The 17,440-nt window shown below is 34.5% G+C and overlaps 1 protein-coding gene across 2 annotated transcripts; it reads left to right on the top strand.

Annotated features, from left to right (window-relative positions):
- Positions 1 to 29: 29 nt before the first annotated feature.
- Positions 30 to 15,863, top strand: LOC121407042 (pirin-like). Of its 2 annotated transcripts, none has more exons than XM_041597962.1 (9): positions 30 to 116; positions 3,496 to 3,765; positions 5,648 to 5,740; positions 6,800 to 6,880; positions 7,317 to 7,523; positions 10,358 to 10,487; positions 11,614 to 11,696; positions 12,772 to 12,838; positions 14,037 to 15,863. In XM_041597962.1, the coding sequence occupies exons 2-9, from the start codon at positions 3,520 to 3,522 to the stop codon at positions 14,156 to 14,158; spliced, it is 1,029 nt and encodes a 342-aa protein (XP_041453896.1). In that variant the 5' UTR covers positions 30 to 116; positions 3,496 to 3,519; the 3' UTR covers positions 14,159 to 15,863. The 2 variants fall into 2 exon arrangements, with proteins under 2 accessions (XP_041453896.1, XP_041453886.1); XM_041597952.1 differs by lacking the exon at positions 30 to 116 and adding an exon at positions 1,730 to 1,807.
- The last annotated feature ends 1,577 nt before the right edge of the window (positions 15,864 to 17,440 follow it).

The following is a 17,440-nucleotide window of genomic DNA, read 5'->3' as shown; positions in this document are numbered from 1 at the left end:
GCCGCCCTGATACGCCGCGCCGCCGCTAACGCGGCACCGGTAGTGGTGGGCGGGGTCTAACTCTCGTATTATAAGTTCAATTTGTTGACATCGGGAATGACTCGGCGAAAAGAACGGTAGGTTTATTCTTTGGAGTTTTCAGCTGTCTTTTGCTTTTCAGTTTTATTGTATTTATCATTTGTGGAAACGTATGTTTATAGGTTATATATCACAGCTTAAATGACTGATATTATATTAAAAGGCCAGGGAAGAGTTTACTGCATGAAAAAACGAAACACAGCAGGTGCAAGGAACGGGAGCCTAGCCTAGGACCTTACGTGTAATTGACCATACTCACCTGACTAGCGTGAAGTATGCCTGGTCAAAATAATTATCCAAATAAATAGTTAAAACAGAAATCAAGCACTTACCACGATTATATGGATGAAGTTCTAACGAGAGGCAGTTTCCTGACATCTGGGCACAAACTGGAACCTCAAAAAAACGAAAAGTTCTCTCCTACCCCAGTCTCGATCGGCCATTTTTTGTTATGAATCGTAACAAAATGGCCGATCAAGACTGGGGTCAGGGTGACCAGACGTCCCGTATTTTGCTCCTTTGTCCTGGCGTCCCGACAAACCCTTCCCGGGATGCCTATTTGTCCCGTATTTCAGAATATTGAAATAAAAATGTAGTAAATACATTTACAAGTGACGAATTTAAATAAAATAATAAGCAACAGATGACGAAGCAGGTACAACAATTAAATCGACAACTGTAAACTTTTGCAAGTTCTGCGGTGATTTTCTTGCTAACGAACTGGCCTCCTGCCTGTGTGTGACAGGATACTAGCTATCCCTATAGGCATGTGGTATCGGAGCAAATTACTTTTTGAATTTTTTTAAAATACATTTAAAAAAACAAATAAAAGTATGGTATTTATCAAATGATTGGATTTTTTTTGTTTACTTGAAGTTTGAACTTTTTCCCTTTTCTTTCTTTTCCACCCTAGCCTTCCTGCATGCCCTTTTTTGTTCCATCTAACTTTATTTCCTATCTTTCTTTCCAAAGCATTTTCCCTTTTCTCTCTCTGTTCATGTTTCTTTCTTTCCTTCTTTATAAAATATCCTTATTCTTATTCCCTTCTTTCCTTGGCTTCCTTCTCTCTGCCTCTCATGTTTATTTTCGTTCTTTCTCTCCTTCCATTATTTTCTCTGTTTTCGTTCTCTCCTCCCTTCATTTTCCCTCCCTCTCTTTCTTCCTTTCTTTGTTTTTTGTCCTTATTTTCCCCCTTATTCTTTCTTTCCCTTCCTTCCTGTTTTCTTTTTTTCTTTCGAAGAATGAACTAAACATGTTTCTTTCATCTTTCTTTTTCTTACCCTTTTCCCTCTAATTATCTCCTTTATTTTGTCTTTCACACATATATTCACCTTCCCTTCCTTTCTTTCTCTTTCTTTATTCATTTCAAAGAATGACGGAAAACGTTTTTATCTCTATTATTCTTTCTTTTATCCTTTTATTCTAACTTTCTGCCATTTTTTACGTTTTCCTTTATTTTCTTTCCTTCTCAATTCATTTTTCTCCTTCATTCTTTGTTAACCTTCCCTTCTAATTCTTAATATTTTTTCACAAGTCTTAACACTTTGTGTGGGCTTCTTTGTTGATCTTTTGTCAATAGTCCAGTATGTCATTTTGTGAAATCTGGTCACCCTGATTGGGGTAGAAGGAGAGAACTGGGAGTTCCCTGGGTTACAGGTGCAGTTTCATGCACCGGCGTTATCGACTTTCCAGCCCTGCCTTTCCATGGCGGCGCGGCATAGCTCTACAGGTACAGTGCCAGTACAAATAAGAAGGCATACCTAGCCTGGAGGCGTCTGGGGAGTGAAAGTCATATACTCTTACGTATGGTCACTCCCCACTGACGCCTGGGATCCCTACCTATATTCCCCCACGTACGGGTACGCAAATCGCGCGATTTGCGTGCTATCGCCAAGCGGAAGACAAAGAAATCAAGATGGCGACGTAAACACGGGCGTAAGCTCTTCCCATCTTTTCATGACAAATTTCTTGTTTTTTTGATGAATTCTTCTTTAAAAATAAAATCAATATCGCAGAAATGTTGGAAATGAAGTTGGACCCCATGTACATGTTTTAGGGCTATTTCTTTTAGAGGGAAAGTAGAATTTTCGGGGGCGAAAGTTTCTGGTTTTGTACCCGTACGTGGGGGAATATTGGTAGGGATCCCAGGCGTCAGTGGGGAGTGACCATACGTAGTAGAGTATATGACTTTCACTCCCCAGACGCCTCCAGGCTATAGGCATACCGGTATAACAAAGTTAGGCTTCGCATTAGGCAGACAGGCTTAGTAGACCAAAAGCTTCGGTCTCTGTTATTTTTCTTTCTTTTTATAGTATATACAGTATTTTCATGAAATAAAGACAAAAATCAATCAATGAGCCCTGTCGGGGGGATTTTGCATTGTCATTGTTATTTAACCCCTTTTTTGGTGGCTGCACGATAGCGAGGCTAGCAAGCTGTCTGTGTACGAGGAGAAAAAAAATGTGAAAAAACTCCTTGAAACAGACGGCTGTCTAAGCTAAGGCCTTAGCTGCTGAATTCTGAAAGGGAAAATTTTATTGGTTGTTCCACTGAACTATGCAGCCACTCACCAATTATTACAGAGACCAAAGTTCTAACTTGATCTGTACAGACTATGTACAGGGACTCAATGGCCAAATGTTTATGTATTAAGTTCGGATAAACCAGGGAAGTGGGAGTTGTGCGACAGCCAAAGTTTAATAGTCACTGTGTTTTTTTTTCCTTTCTTGTGTATTTTTCTCCTGTATTGGTGCATTTCAGGCCGAAATTGAATAATGATCTTTATTTTGGTCCAGTTCTTTTTATGATTTTATGAAATAAATTTTGTTACCTTTTGCATCTGTTACGAGAAAATGTGAACTTCACAACAAGCATCAATTAAGAAATCGCCAGTTTGCAAGCAAAGGTCTCCAAACAAACTAAAGAAAATAAAATATGATACCAACCAATTTAATGGCATTTTTTCATCCATCTGATACAATTATTGTACATTTGTCTACTTGACTTCTTTTCTAAGTCTTTGCAAAACCATCATGTATAAATTAAGGTCACAATTTTTCATGACACCTTTTCATCTTAGCGCGCACTAGTCAATCATCGCCAAAGAATTTTGATACCACGATACTACATTGAAGAAAACCCTTGACCTACTTCATAATTCTGTCAAGCAATTTTTTAATCTAGAATATTGCGTTGTGTTTGGTAGTTCTTATTTTAGTTGAATTTGTATAAAATGAGAATTTTTTATTGAAAATGAACTCCATGATAATTTGTAAAATATGTGCAAATTACGGTTTCCCCATCATACATCTGCTTGCTCTACAGATTTATTAAGTCTTTGTCAATTTCAGGATTAACAATTCATCAAATTAACACATTCTTTAATGATTCTAAATGTTTGTTGTTCCCTTTAAACAGCCTTCACTTGTGCAAGATCCTGCAATGCAAGAGATTTTACTCTGTTTTATGCTATCCATTGTACCAGTATACTGCATAGAAAATCAGGACAAATATTCAGTCGTCCAGCTGGACTCTTCACCTACCAAGTTCCACTTTGCATCAGGCAACCTCTCCACTAACAAGATGGCTGATGAAGGTTTACCAAGGAAGGTGGTCAAGTCTGTATTGAGCGTTGAACAGTCCGAGGGTGTTGGTGCCAAAGTCAGACGGAGCGTCGGCAGACCTGAGGTGTGACCAATTGTAACTTTTTCAGAGTAGATGAAAAAAAACAACATTCATAAAAGAATTTGAACTACCGTTAGTGTGATGGATGGCAGAGAAACCTCCAAACACTGGTTTCTTGACATTACTGTTATCTCCAGGGATGGGTTTGTTTAGCAAATATATGATTATTAAGGCTTTATCTTGGAAGGGATGGAGTAATATTTCCTTTTTAGGATGGTTTAAATCAGCATTGCAAAAAAAAGTAAAAGTACAGAAGGCCTCGGTATAAATGTTGCTCTGCTGGGGTAGTTTGTTGTGATTTCTTTGAGATTTTTCTTCTAATGCTTTCAAGGGGAAGTTTACCCTGAAAATGAAATTCCTTTAAAGGGGAATGAAACCTTTTGGAACAAATAGGCTTGTGTAGAAACAGAAAAATCAAAGAATAAGAATAAAAAAAGTATTAGAAAAATCGAACAAATAATGAGAAAGTTATGAGCATTTGAATATTGCAATCACTAATGCTGTGGAGATCCTCCCATTGGCAATGCAACAAGGATGTGTGATGTCACTAATTAACAACTTTCCCTTTGGTGGACTATAAATTACCCTCAAAATGTCTCTTTTTGCTTTTTCTTATGATGATACAAACTCTTTATCCATGATGTATTCTTAAAAAATATGTATTACATGCCCTCATGTAGAAAGAACACATGATCTATGGATAGATGTGATAAAAGAGGCAATTCAAGTGAAATATATACTAAAGTAATGGGGAGAGTTGTTCACAAGTGACATCACACATCTTTGTCGCATTGCCAATTTGCTATCTCCATAGCATTAGTGATTGCAATATTCAGATGCTCATAACTTTCTCATTATTTGTCCGATTTTTCTCAAACTTTCGTTGATCTGTTTCTTTGATTTTTCTGTTTTCACACAAGCTATCTTGTTCCAATGGTTTCATTCTCCTTTAAAGATAGTAGAAAAAATAATGAAAATATTCGTAAAAGTTTGAGAAAAATCAATTTTTTTAAGGGTAATCCTATAATGATGATTATTTTTTTTATTTGTCACATCATATGCAAGCAGCTTCCCCATCCTGTTGTAAAAACGAAAGTCAAAGAAATGTTGTTTCCTAAAAAGAAAATTGATTTCAATGTACATACCATCAGTATATAGAGACAAATTATTTCACACCTGCTCCTGAAAAAAGATAGTCGTCAGGAACCATTCAAAAAATTGAAATGTATGCATTTTATATCACATAACATGGTGCAACTGCTCATATATGACATCACAAATAAAATTTAAAAAATTCTAATATCTTTCTTGATATTTGATGGATTTTGCTCAAACCTTCATCAATATTTATTACTTTGCTGCTAGTTTTTAAACCAAACTTTTCTTCAACTTCCCCTTTAATAAAATCTTTCCTTGGACATGTACAATCAAAGAATTGATGGAACTGTTCTATGGCGAGCCATGACTGTAAATTACAATGAATTACAATGAATGGTTTATATTGAGTGTTTTGTGTTAGGGCCCTAACACAAAAGGGCCCTTGTGATCTTACCAGATATTTCATCACCTGCTTACATTACATGCCTTCAGGAGTATTATAGAAATGATACACATCATTGGGGGCATTAGTAAGAATTACCCATCCGAGTTCCCTTTAAAATAGTTCTACAATGCCCGAAGCATAGCCGAGGGTATTTGGACCGTTCAAAGGTAACAAGTGTGTGTAACTATTCAAGTGCCTGAGCAAAATGGATATGGTGCCCAATAAATTGCATTTATTATTATAATTTCTTATTCATTAAAAATGACTGACTGGTCATATGATAGATTTTAATCAATCAATTGATAGGCTCCATATCACCATTTTATAATTCTTTGTCTACAGCTTCGTAACCTGGATCCTTTCCTGTTACTTGATGAATTCAGGGTTGCAGCTCCAGCTGGTTTCCCAGATCATCCACACAGAGGCTTTGAAACAGTAAGTTGTTATTAAATCGTGTTTGATACATAGCAGTCATTCACAATGTTTGATGTACAGTATTTATCATGATCACTAACTCGCTACTTCTTGAAATGGGAGACCATTAATAATCTATCCTTTTATCAATAAATCCCATTACTACCTCACTTTGTATAGTTAATTGGTGCAAAATTATATAACACATACATTTAGAAACTGCTAAGTTTCTTAATATGTCATAAATTGCACGTGCTCATCAAAATACATTTTTTTACATACTTGCACATATATTGCCTTCTTAAAGGACAAGTCCACCCCAACAAAAAGTTGATTTGAATAAAAAGAGAAAAATCCAAAAAGCATTACACTGAAAATTTCATCAAAATGAGATGTAAAATAAGAAAATTATGACATTTTAAAGTTTCACTTAATTTCACAAAACAGTTATATGCACATCCTGGCTGGTATGCAAATGAGGAGGCTATGATGTCATCCATTCATTTATTTCTTTTGTATTTTATTATATTAAATGTTCTAATTTTCTCATCATTGTCAAGTAATACAACGATTAATTCCTCCCTGAACATGTGGAATTAGCATTGTTTAATACTATATGGTTCAGTCAAGTTGGTCCTTATTGTCAAATCTATAAAAATGAAATATTGTATAATTCGAACAATAGAAAACAAAAGAAATAGTGAGTGGTGGTCTGATGGACATCATCGACTGTCTTACCTAGTTGTGCATATCACTGTTTTGTGAAAAATAAGCGAAACTTTAAAATTTCATAACTTTCTTATTTTACATCCGATTTTTATGAAATTTTCAACACTATGCTAGTTTGATTTTTCTCTATTTATTCAAGTCAGCATTTTTATGGGTGGACTTGACCTTTAAAACTTGCACCCCAGACAAAACACCTCATGTGATCAATTACCAAAAGAATGTTTATTTAAAAAAATAGAAAGTGTTCATGAGGTTGTTATCTTTCATTATGGTCAGATGTGAAAATTCTTAGATTATATACAAATTAATATTTTTAAAAATTTACGTGTATGTATGTTTGAATATCATCAGGTGACATACATGATAACAGGATCAGGAACTCATGAAGATTTTGCAGGTCATAAAGGAGTCATGCATGCAGGAGATCTTCAGGTATGACTCATATATTGTATAATGTATTTAATTCTAGTGGTTTTCAATGCATTAAATCTGATTTACCAACAACAAGAATCAAATTCATATTCACCATTTTCACAACATCTGATACAAATTTGAATTAAGCTTTAAATATTTTAATGAATATGGAATCCTTCATTGTTTTACTCTTATTCCTAATTGGGATAAAAATTGATTAATACATTTTTAAACTGTATCTGTAAAGTTGCAGAGTTTGATCTATGGATCTAATGAGAGCTAACAATAGTTAATGTTATTTTTCTTTCTATCATACTTCAAGGCTATAGTTCTAGAGTGATTGAAAGTTTAAAACAAATACCTATCAACATTTCTGAGCACAATTAGATTTGTGCTGTGGCTTCATTTCAGTTAGATGTAAAGTATATGACTATCATTTTTCATTTGACCACAGTGGATGACTGCTGGCCGGGGTATTGTCCACTCTGAGATGCCCAATGGAAATGATACTTCCCATGGTCTTCAACTATGGGTCAATCTGGCCAAAGAATTCAAGATGGTGGAACCAGAATATCAAGAACTCCAAGCAAAGAATATTCCTCTTGGTCAGAAGGATGGTGTGTCTGTAAAAGTCATTGCTGGTGAAGCACTGGGTAAAAAGGTATTTAGAAAGAGTTGTGATAGTACATGTTCTGGGGCCCATTGCAGAAAGAGTTGCAATCAAATGCAACTCAAAAAATCTTGTGCTTCTTGATTTTCAGCCTATGAGGCACCCGTATTTTTGACTTGCGTTTGAACGTAACTCTTTCTGCAACAAGCCCCTGAAGTGCTATATGGTCTGTACTTTCCTTTTCTATGCTTATGACACTTGTAAAATTATTTTTTTAATTTATTTATTGTTTATATTTAAAAAGGGTAGCCCATTCAGCAGAAGCACTGGTTTTCATTGGGACCCTTTTTAAAAAATACAATGTAAAATATGCGTTAAAATAATCACAAAGATGTATATCAGCCCAGTACAAACAGACACAGATGATAAAACAAGACTCAAACTATATACATAGTGCACAGCAATATGTTACAAAGTACAAAATAAATATGAACATTTAGTAACCTTTAGGAAATTGAGCAAAAACAAAAAGATGAAGAAATGAAATGCATGACAAACAGCATTAAATAATACATGGAAATACTGCTTGATTCTTTAACAGAAAAGATTAAACAAAAGAATATAGGGAATGTAAAATTGAATTTGGCTAAGCGAATTAAACTTAATGTGTAAAAATTCGCACACAGTCCTTATATATCCATAGAAACAAATATAAAATACATATGTGTGATATCAAATAGACATCATCATTATCTGACATAATCTCCTATACACCATTTGCATCAAATCAAGAAATCAAGATAAAAATACTGAAACTTGTATGACCCATTGATAGTTAAGTTTAATAAAGTGGGGGTAGGTAGTAGTATGGAGTATGGATTTGTCAAAATGTTTACAGATTTTTTTTTTATATTAGGGGAGCGTCAAATTTCAACTGTGAGATTATTCCACTGGACTATACCTGTGTTAACAAATGACCGTTTGTGATATTCTGTTCCACATCTAGTAGCTTTTGATTTAAATTGATTAAGATTGTACATGGTTCATACTGCTGTGTCATCGTAAAGAATAAATCTATTTGCAAGATTTGAGGGGACTAGTTGGCGGATACATTTATAAATTTAGTTTGCACTTCTTAAAGAGATGGCCAGTTAAATTGTTGAAGTACCTGTTCTGATGGGGTCATCCAAGAGTAACCAGATATGATATACGCTGCACGCTTGTGCGTTTTTTTTCTTTTGAAAGTGAGTTCCAAAAGAAACTTATCAAAATTTACATGGACACTGCACAAATACCACTTAGACAAAAAGAATAATATTTTTACACATGCTTGCTTCAACAATCTTTTATAAGCACGTGTCAATAATTAAGAGATTGGTTCAATCACAGGAGGTTATAGCCCCTAGCATCAATTGGTTTCAAAATCCAAAGTCACAAAATGGCAAAAGACAGACAAATGAAAATGAGATGGGATTAGACAAATTTCCCAGTTTATACAAGGCCATGTTTAGTGATTGGCTCAAGCACAAAGAAGAAGCTACATGAAATTAAGATGAAAATTTTGAATGACTGGAACAATCACACAGCAACACACGAACCCCCTAGGGATTTCCAGGTAAGCAGGGGATAATCTGCACACAGTAAGTGTCTGTTTGTATCTCACTCAGGCACACATGGAAAACACTGTTCATATTGTCCCCTGCTTACTGGGACATCCCTGTGGAATCTGGGTGGGTGTTGGATTGTTCCAGTCATTTAAAACTTTAATTTCAACTTAGACATTCCTGTGTCATTGATAGGGTGTGCATTGATTTATCAAAAAGAGACTGCTCATTTTTTAGCATGACCAGAGTAGGTATAGGAGACAGAGCAGGGCGACTGGGAAGAAAAGAAGGGGCAGGCAATGTTTCATTAGGCTGACTTGTAATGATAACAACAACACACTGCAACTAGCCAAGAATAGGTGTAGATGGACATTCTTAATCACTGATGTCTGAAAGAGACAAGAAATCTAATCTACATGCAAGCAAGCTGTAGCAATTGTGGATGTGCCGAGGCTGATTGGTCTAAGGCACCTGACTGTACATGGAAAGTCTGGGGTTCAATCCCCTGGCCACGGCACCTATGCCTGTGAGCAAGGCAGGAGTAAATACAAGAGGATTATACCATATTTTGCAAAATGCAAAGGGCATTCAATAGTCAGTCCCTCAACTATGGAATAAACTTTGTTAAAGTGTTACCTTATCCAAAGATAAATTCAAATTCAAATTTTCATAAAATTGATGCATTATATAGTTCCAGATTTTCAAAAATTCAGTCTCAAGACTCTCAAATATGTATAATGATGTATTTATGTTATGTATAATGCTATATAGTTAGGTTCAATATGAATGTTTTTCCTTTTCTTTTTCTCTCTCTCTTTCTCATACCATGGACCTACTAGTAAGTCCATGCGCATACTAACTGTTTAGAGCGCTAAGAGACTTGACTGTAATTTGCGCTATATAGAAACCGAGTATTATTATCATTTTCATACAAACAAGCATTTAAACAGAGTTGTGATTCTAAATTTGAATTGATGATTCATACTTAGTAGGTTTCTTGATTGAAGATGCTAAATTTGCAAGGAAACATGGAAATAACCAGAGGGCAAATGACTTTGAGTCCTCTCAAAGGGACGTGGTAATGAGGTTAATTCCCTTATCAATTAGCATTAAGGTGTTCATTTGGTTTTACATCTGTACATGACTTCTGTTCTATCAATTCAGCTACTAGTATCATGCCTATTTGATGTGCATTATGCAAGGATCTAGCATTTCTACTATAATCAATTCGTTTCATGATCTTATATTCATTGTCAGAGGCTCTATTGTTACCTTCTCTAGGCCAAGGTACGAACCAGAACACCTACTACATACCTTGATTTCACATTTGGAAGTGGATCAAAGCTCAGACAGCCAGTCACTAAAGGTCACACAGCCCTAGTATACATCCTATCTGGGAAGGCTCAGTTTGGTGAGTTTGATTATGCTGTTTCTCAAAAATCTCAATGCGTCCTACCCATTCAATTCATGGCAACAAAAAGTAATCATAGAAGTAACAGGAAAAGAGGAAATGCTTCATAGTGAATAGTGATCAAGTTTTGTATAAAAAACAAACTAAAAAATAGTATTATTCTGTCTTGCAGAATGATTTCTGAGATATTTCTTTAAGCAACTCAAATTGAATTAGCTGGATTGCAAGTTTTGAATAATTTTTGTTAGGACTAGCCTTTTCTAGAGATCTATAATTTTCTGTCCCCCCCCCCCTTCTTTTATTTATGCACATTTTACAGAATTACTGGGGTAACTGTAATACATTAGGTTAAACGCTCATTGAAACATAGGAATGTGGATGGGCATCAATGAAAAGTAATGTGAATCATGTCATATTTCTTAGTGCAGCCTTCATTATCATTTCCCACTGTATTAGATGGAAATCGTTATATAATTGATCAAAGTATTATCTGAAAATAGCCTAGCTCCATACATATAGATAAAGGAAGACACTTGCATATTTTACCAATCTGATTGTCATTTCCATGATTAAGTTAAAGAGAAATGCCAGTAGTTGCAGTAAAAACTGATTTCATGAGAAAGTCTGTAAAACCAGGCTTAATTGTCAGTATATCATCGAGGATCTAGATGTGGTACAGTCACATAACCTGAACTTAGTGAAATCTTCAAATCTACGCTGAAAAATCTTCACACTGAAGATCACCAACACAGATAAGCGCACGTGGGACAGTGTCGTGCCCTACGCGTTGACTCGAATCCTGTGCTTATTTGCTAATTTCTCAGCAATTACACAATTTCTTCCAGAATCCTTTGGCACATATTCTTTATTTATACAAACAGACACTTTGGTGGTCATTTCATTGGATTCTGTACGAACTCATTTTGATATTGTTACCAAAACTGGCATTTACCTTTAACATAGAATTATGTACATCTCTTCTTGGGAATAATTTATCAAAACTTATGGAGTCAGACATATTCTCAATTCTCATAAGTTTACAAGTTAACAATATGAAACAACCATTAATGCAAATTATACAAAAATTGAAAACTGTAGTCTTTTCATATCATTTGTTTTGTATCAGGAACTGGAGAAGACAAGAAAGAAGGGGAACCACACAATACTCTTGTTCTGTCTGATGGAGACTTCTTGGAGGTGGAGAATACGGTAAGTCAGTTAAGAGATTAGGATTGATTCTTCATGACAAATCAACAAGTCTACACCCCTGGGAAAAAAAACTGATGGCTACAAACTAATCTATATAACAATAACTTCCTACTTTGCCACAACAAAAGTTTTATTCAGTTTAAAATTTGACATCAACAAAATTTTTCAATAGTGCGCAAATCCAGGTTTCTATTGAAGGTGATAGTTACTAAAGTGTTTACTAAATAAGTTATGAACAAGTCTATGGTTTAGTTATAAGTACCCTAATGCGATAAATTTGTCAGCTCTGTTATTGCTTGTTTTCATTACATGCTTATCTCAACCAATTTATTAACCATTCCTAGAAGTTTTAAATAAAATCCTCCCAAAACTGGTAAATTAAATGTCTAATATACAATATTCTTGGCACATTTGGTTTCCTCATTAAGATGACTAATTGAAAATATAATTAACCTGCTTCAACTACAGAAAGAACAATGAAACAAAATAAGGAAGATGTACAAGTTACTGAACCAGTTTTCTTTTCATAAAGCTGTTTGTATCTTGGCTGGAACATGTTTTTGTGCGAAATGAAATCCAAAATGAAAATGTTCCCTGGGGTTACAACATTGCTTGACTGATTTGCTATAACCCTAATCTTACTTTTTACAAAATTAATAGTAATATGCTTGTTTATGAAATTCCATTGCCATAACTAATGAGTTTTTGTGGAGCGTTGTGGCCCAGTGGATTAGTCTTCGGACTTTGAAACAGAGGGTCGTGGGTTCGAATCCCAGCCATGGCGTAATTTCCTTCAGCAAGAAACTTATCCACAGTGTGCTGCACTCAACCCAGGTGAGGTAAATGGGTACCGGTAGGAAGTAATTCCTTAAAAACCTGTGAGCGCTATGAACGCCTAGCTTAGCCGGGTAATATAGGAGCGCCTTGAGCACCTAACAAGGTGGATATGTGCGCAATATAAATACCCTATATTATATATATTACATATTGTGTTAAAATGCAGTAGTTCTTAAGACTATCAATCAAACTGATTCAGTATAGTGAAATGGCTGTTATTGAAACCTATTTTTGACAGGGAAGTGAAGCGTGCCGTTTTGTGCTGATAACAGGGAAACCACTGAATGAACCGATTGTCCAATATGGTAAGAAATGATTCAGTAATGTTATATGGTTTTTCTATTAAAACGAAAATGTATCAGCTTGTTTTAATCAACTGGTTTTTTAATGTTATATGGTTTTTCTATTAAAACGAAAATGTATCAGCTTGTTTTAATCAACTGGTTTTTTTCCCCAGCTGGCCACCACACCAATGTAAGAAAAATGCATATCTATATGCATTTATTTTTACATCAGTGTGGTGGCCGGCTGTCTTTAGACAAGGTACAAACTTTATTCACCTTGGTGGTCAGAAACTCGCCAATCTTGATATACAAACGTGTTAACACACTCAACTGCATATTCTACCTGAAGCATTACTGGTTAACAAGCTCACTTGCAGTGAAATACCCAACCACCTATGTTATTATCTAGACAAAATGTCACAGAGATCATACAAGATTACAAGGCTACAGAACTAGAGACAGTTGGGACAGGAATTTTGATGTTTTCTGATATTGAGGCTGTAAAGTTTCTTTAGATAATTGACTGAAGATAGTACTTCATGAACTTATTTATGAAGAAAAATACCTGTAGCATTGTGAGAACACCTGATTCTTTTTTGTTGTTGACATTTTACAGAGCTCTACAGAACACTGCTAGCATGTAAACATCATTTATGTCGCTAGAGAGTATTCATTTGTCTCGCAATCTACTATGGTCAACAAGGAAATTTGTGATCACTCTCGCAAAAAGTGTTCACTGGCTTTCTAGGAAATTCGTGATCACTCTCGCAAAAAGTGTTCACTAGCTTACAAGTTGACCATAGTAGATTGCGAGACAAATGGATACTCTCTAGCGATTATTTCAATCCGCAATAATGATCCTATTTAGTAAAATTTATGTCATTTATCAACCAGATTGCTCAAATGCTTTAGCAGAGTGATCAGATATTTATTTCGTAAATATATTATTTAGGATATCTTGTAGAAATTTAAATACTCTGATAAATCAATCACTTGTCGTATTTCTCAATAAAAAGGTATAATAAGCACTTGTTTTTCATTTGACTTTGATAGATACCTCTTTTTAAAAACTATGTCAATGAAATGACATATTGAAATCCATTTTTTCAGTCAACTTTGTGAAATTTGACATGCCACATTGGGTTAGGGGTATCAATCACCTTCATTGATATTAATAATATTCCTTAAAAATAAATCTTGTTTTACTTCATATTGTCAGGTCCCTTTGTGATGAACACTGATGATGAAATACAACAGGCAATCTCAGACTATCGCACTGCAAGGAATGGATTTGAGAAAGCAAGAACATGGAAATCAGAGACAGGCAATGCCAACCGATAATTTAGAATCATGGTATCTGTAAAAGATTTGAAGAGGTTTGATTGAATTGTATTCTTTTCAATTGTCAGTTTTGTCAGAGACCCAACTTCATTCACCTACAAAATTCATCTTTACACTTTTATATAGACTGAACAATATAGTTCTTCAGCATGATTGTACATCAATTTTGAAATAGAGTTAATTTTGATCTTGTAGTTGACATGATTTGCCTTGTACATCAAATTTTTTTATTATTTCACAGAACTATTGATGAATGTCATATTTAATTCCTATGAAAATTATGGAAGAAAAGAAGAATAGTTTGCAGAATAGGAGACCATTGTATGATTGATCAACTTGAATTTATTGAAGAAGGAATGAAAAGGTTGTGTTTAGAAAGGTGGTATCAACTAGAATTTTTCTTTGAGGAAATGTGCACAGTGACTGAGTATTTTCTACTTAATTTCTTCAAAATTAAATGTTATTCTTGTCATCAAATAGACTTTGATGACCTTGTGTCGTCAACAGATGTTATTGTATTCTACATTCATTGTTAAATCAACTTAGGCTAAACCTATTATTTGTACTAAATTAACTTGTCTTTCATGAGGAATTGCAGTTATAATGGAAATGCAATATTTTTCTCAATCATTTTGTTCTACATGTAATTGTTATTCATTTTTTTCTTGCCCACCAAAGATGAAAGCGAGACTAAAGGATCCAAATTAAATTTGTCCCTTGTCTGGCACAAATGCCAGTTTACCTTTGTAAGATTCTACTGTGACTAATAGATTGCTCAGATGACAGTCAAATTTTGGTCACAGATGCATAGGGGGTATGTTTATGTTATGATGCTGTTGCAGGTCACATGGTAAGGTCAATGGTCATTTGAGATCATACTTTAGTTTACCGGCATTATTCTCACTCTCTCTTGCCACATAATTTAGTGCAGAATATTGCAATTGGAAGCAAACGTGAGTTATAGATGCACTTTGGCTGAATTCATGTTATTATACCTTCTGAGGTCACATGGTTAAGTCAGAGGTTATTTGAGGTCATGGTGTTGAAGGTGACAGACATGTTTGTGATTTCAAGTTTCTTAACTTTTGAATTTGTATGATATCATGTGGATTATTGATTTATGATTAAAATGTGGCATACTCCTTTGCATTCCATTTTCTTGACCTCTATAGTTTTTAAGTGAAATTGCAGAAAAAACATACCCAAATTTACTATATTCCATAATGACAATAATTAATTGATTATTCTTGGTGTATTTCCACTCTGGGCCCTTTGTAAAGGCTTGGGATGTTATGACAAATAAAAACTCGGTTATATTTTTGTTTTGTTCCATCAATAGCAACATAGAGCTTTTTAACTTTTTATATCATTGTCGTCTTTGGTCATATGCAGGAAGTTGGTTAGATGGCCAGGCTAAAGTATGTTTAATTTTGAAAGCAATGGCCTTGGTTGTATTTAATTTCCAAGTTTCCTTGGTTACTGATTTATTTATGTCTTCAATGTGATAGAAATAACTTACCAAAAATAAACATTTTACTCTTCATATTCTAATAATGAAAAATTACGTTTTTTTTTAATTTATTCATCACAATGATTATTTTTCTTATTTACATTTGTGCCAGCGAAGCTAGCATACAGTAATTTTACAGACTATGACCATGCCATAGGTACAGTCTCAATGGATTGGTGCAATAAGCAAGCAGGATTAGAAGAGAAAGAAAAGGTATGCAAGAAGTTATCTAAGCTCATTAATTGTTAGCACACCAGCATTAGTTTGATGCACAAATAGATAAAAAGAAATTTCCAGAAAGATTGGATAGGATGGAGGATTCTGTTTATTTATGAAATAGATCTCAAAATACAGGAGAGGGTTGGGGTCTCAAATATTGAAGTGTGACTTTAAGTCAGCCGTTCTCAAGTACTTCTATTGAAGCTCCACATATCTAGTTGAGAATCTGTACTGCTCCACTCTTGAACAAACACATGAGTAAAGTATTGAAGGCTTGTCCAATGTCGCAGAGCCCCCTGATGGTTTAAAATATAGCCTCTTAAATGACCAAGAGGGGCTCTTGGTAATGTCAACAGAAAAAAAATGTCAACAAACTGATTTTTTTTAATGAGAAGTGACTTTTCACAACACCAATAATACCACTAGTTCAGACTTTTCTGTATGAGATCTATTGACTGACTCAACATTTCACTAAAAATCACTTATTTTGATAGGGTTAGAAAACCAGGCTTGACAGTTGTGATGGCAATTTGAAGAACGATGCTCAAAATAATGAATGTTATTCTGTTTTCATGTATTTTTTTGACGAAGTTCAGGTTTGAAAAGCGCTAATCACAAACTTATGTTCACAAATGCATATACATGTAGTATATTTTACCAGTCCTCTTACATGAATACACAAAATTTAGGGTAAATCAAAAGCAGAAGATAATAGGGCTTATCGATCAGTGGCAAATTTGACAAAATCTGAAAGATATCAAAGCCCAGTTGTTGTTTTTCCCTTTGTAATAAAATGATCATCACACCTTAATTATGATGTTTCCTTTTTTTTCATACCAGGTCCCACGCGCCACTATGTAAGGCTCCATGCGCCACCATTTGAGAATCTATGCTTTAAGTCGTGCTTAAATGTTGTCACACATAAAACATTAAAGGCCCAATATCATCAATGATTACTGTGCATCGATTATTATGGTGATGCATTATATCCCACATGCAACTGGACATTATGTGCAGCTCTAAGTCACGCTTTCCTAAGTTACACTTTAAATCTTTGTGAAACACCCCCAGCTGTTCGCTTTAATGAATATTATAATTGTCCTGTTTCTTTCATTGATGTATCATTGTTGCCTTTTTGAATGGAGTAAATATCTGAATGAATTTTGTGTAATATTTGTGAAAAATGTATTCAATCCAGTACTATAGCCTTTTAGACCACAATAGAAATATGTGTATATGTTTGAGTTTTATTTAATAGGCATTGTGAGGTACACAATATTAATATAATTATTTAAAATAAATGTGTTTTATGTATCAATGTGATATATGTATGTGTATTTGTTAAATATATACTTTTGTTTATAAATTTATTGACATTTCTAAGCCCCCCCCCCAAAAAAAAAGAAGTGTAAACAATGATTACAAATGTAAAGTCCTTTTCATGTTTTTATAGAAATTATATTATACATATTTAGACTGATGCCCTCATATTCAACATATCCCCCCCAAACAAAAAAAAAGAGGGGGGGGTAATAGGGCAGAACAATGATGTG

The sequence above is a fragment of the Lytechinus variegatus genome, chromosome 1 (genome assembly GCF_018143015.1).
Source record: "Lytechinus variegatus isolate NC3 chromosome 1, Lvar_3.0, whole genome shotgun sequence".
NCBI classification, from domain to species: domain Eukaryota; kingdom Metazoa; phylum Echinodermata; class Echinoidea; order Temnopleuroida; family Toxopneustidae; genus Lytechinus; species Lytechinus variegatus.
Note: the sequence above shows the minus strand (reverse complement) of the source record. Positions and strands in the feature narration are given on the sequence as shown.

Bases quoted from the DNA above. Each gene is read 5' to 3' on its own strand.
- LOC121407042 (XM_041597952.1), top strand. From the start codon at position 1,745: ATGCACCGGCGTTATCGACTTTCCAGCCCTGCCTTTCCATGGCGGCGC. The intron at 7,524-10,357 runs GTATTTAGAAAG...TACCTTCTCTAG, and splicing joins GTGAAGCACTGGGTAAAAAG to GCCAAGGTACGAACCAGAAC. The intron at 10,488-11,613 runs GTGAGTTTGATT...GTTTTGTATCAG, and splicing joins ATCTGGGAAGGCTCAGTTTG to GAACTGGAGAAGACAAGAAA.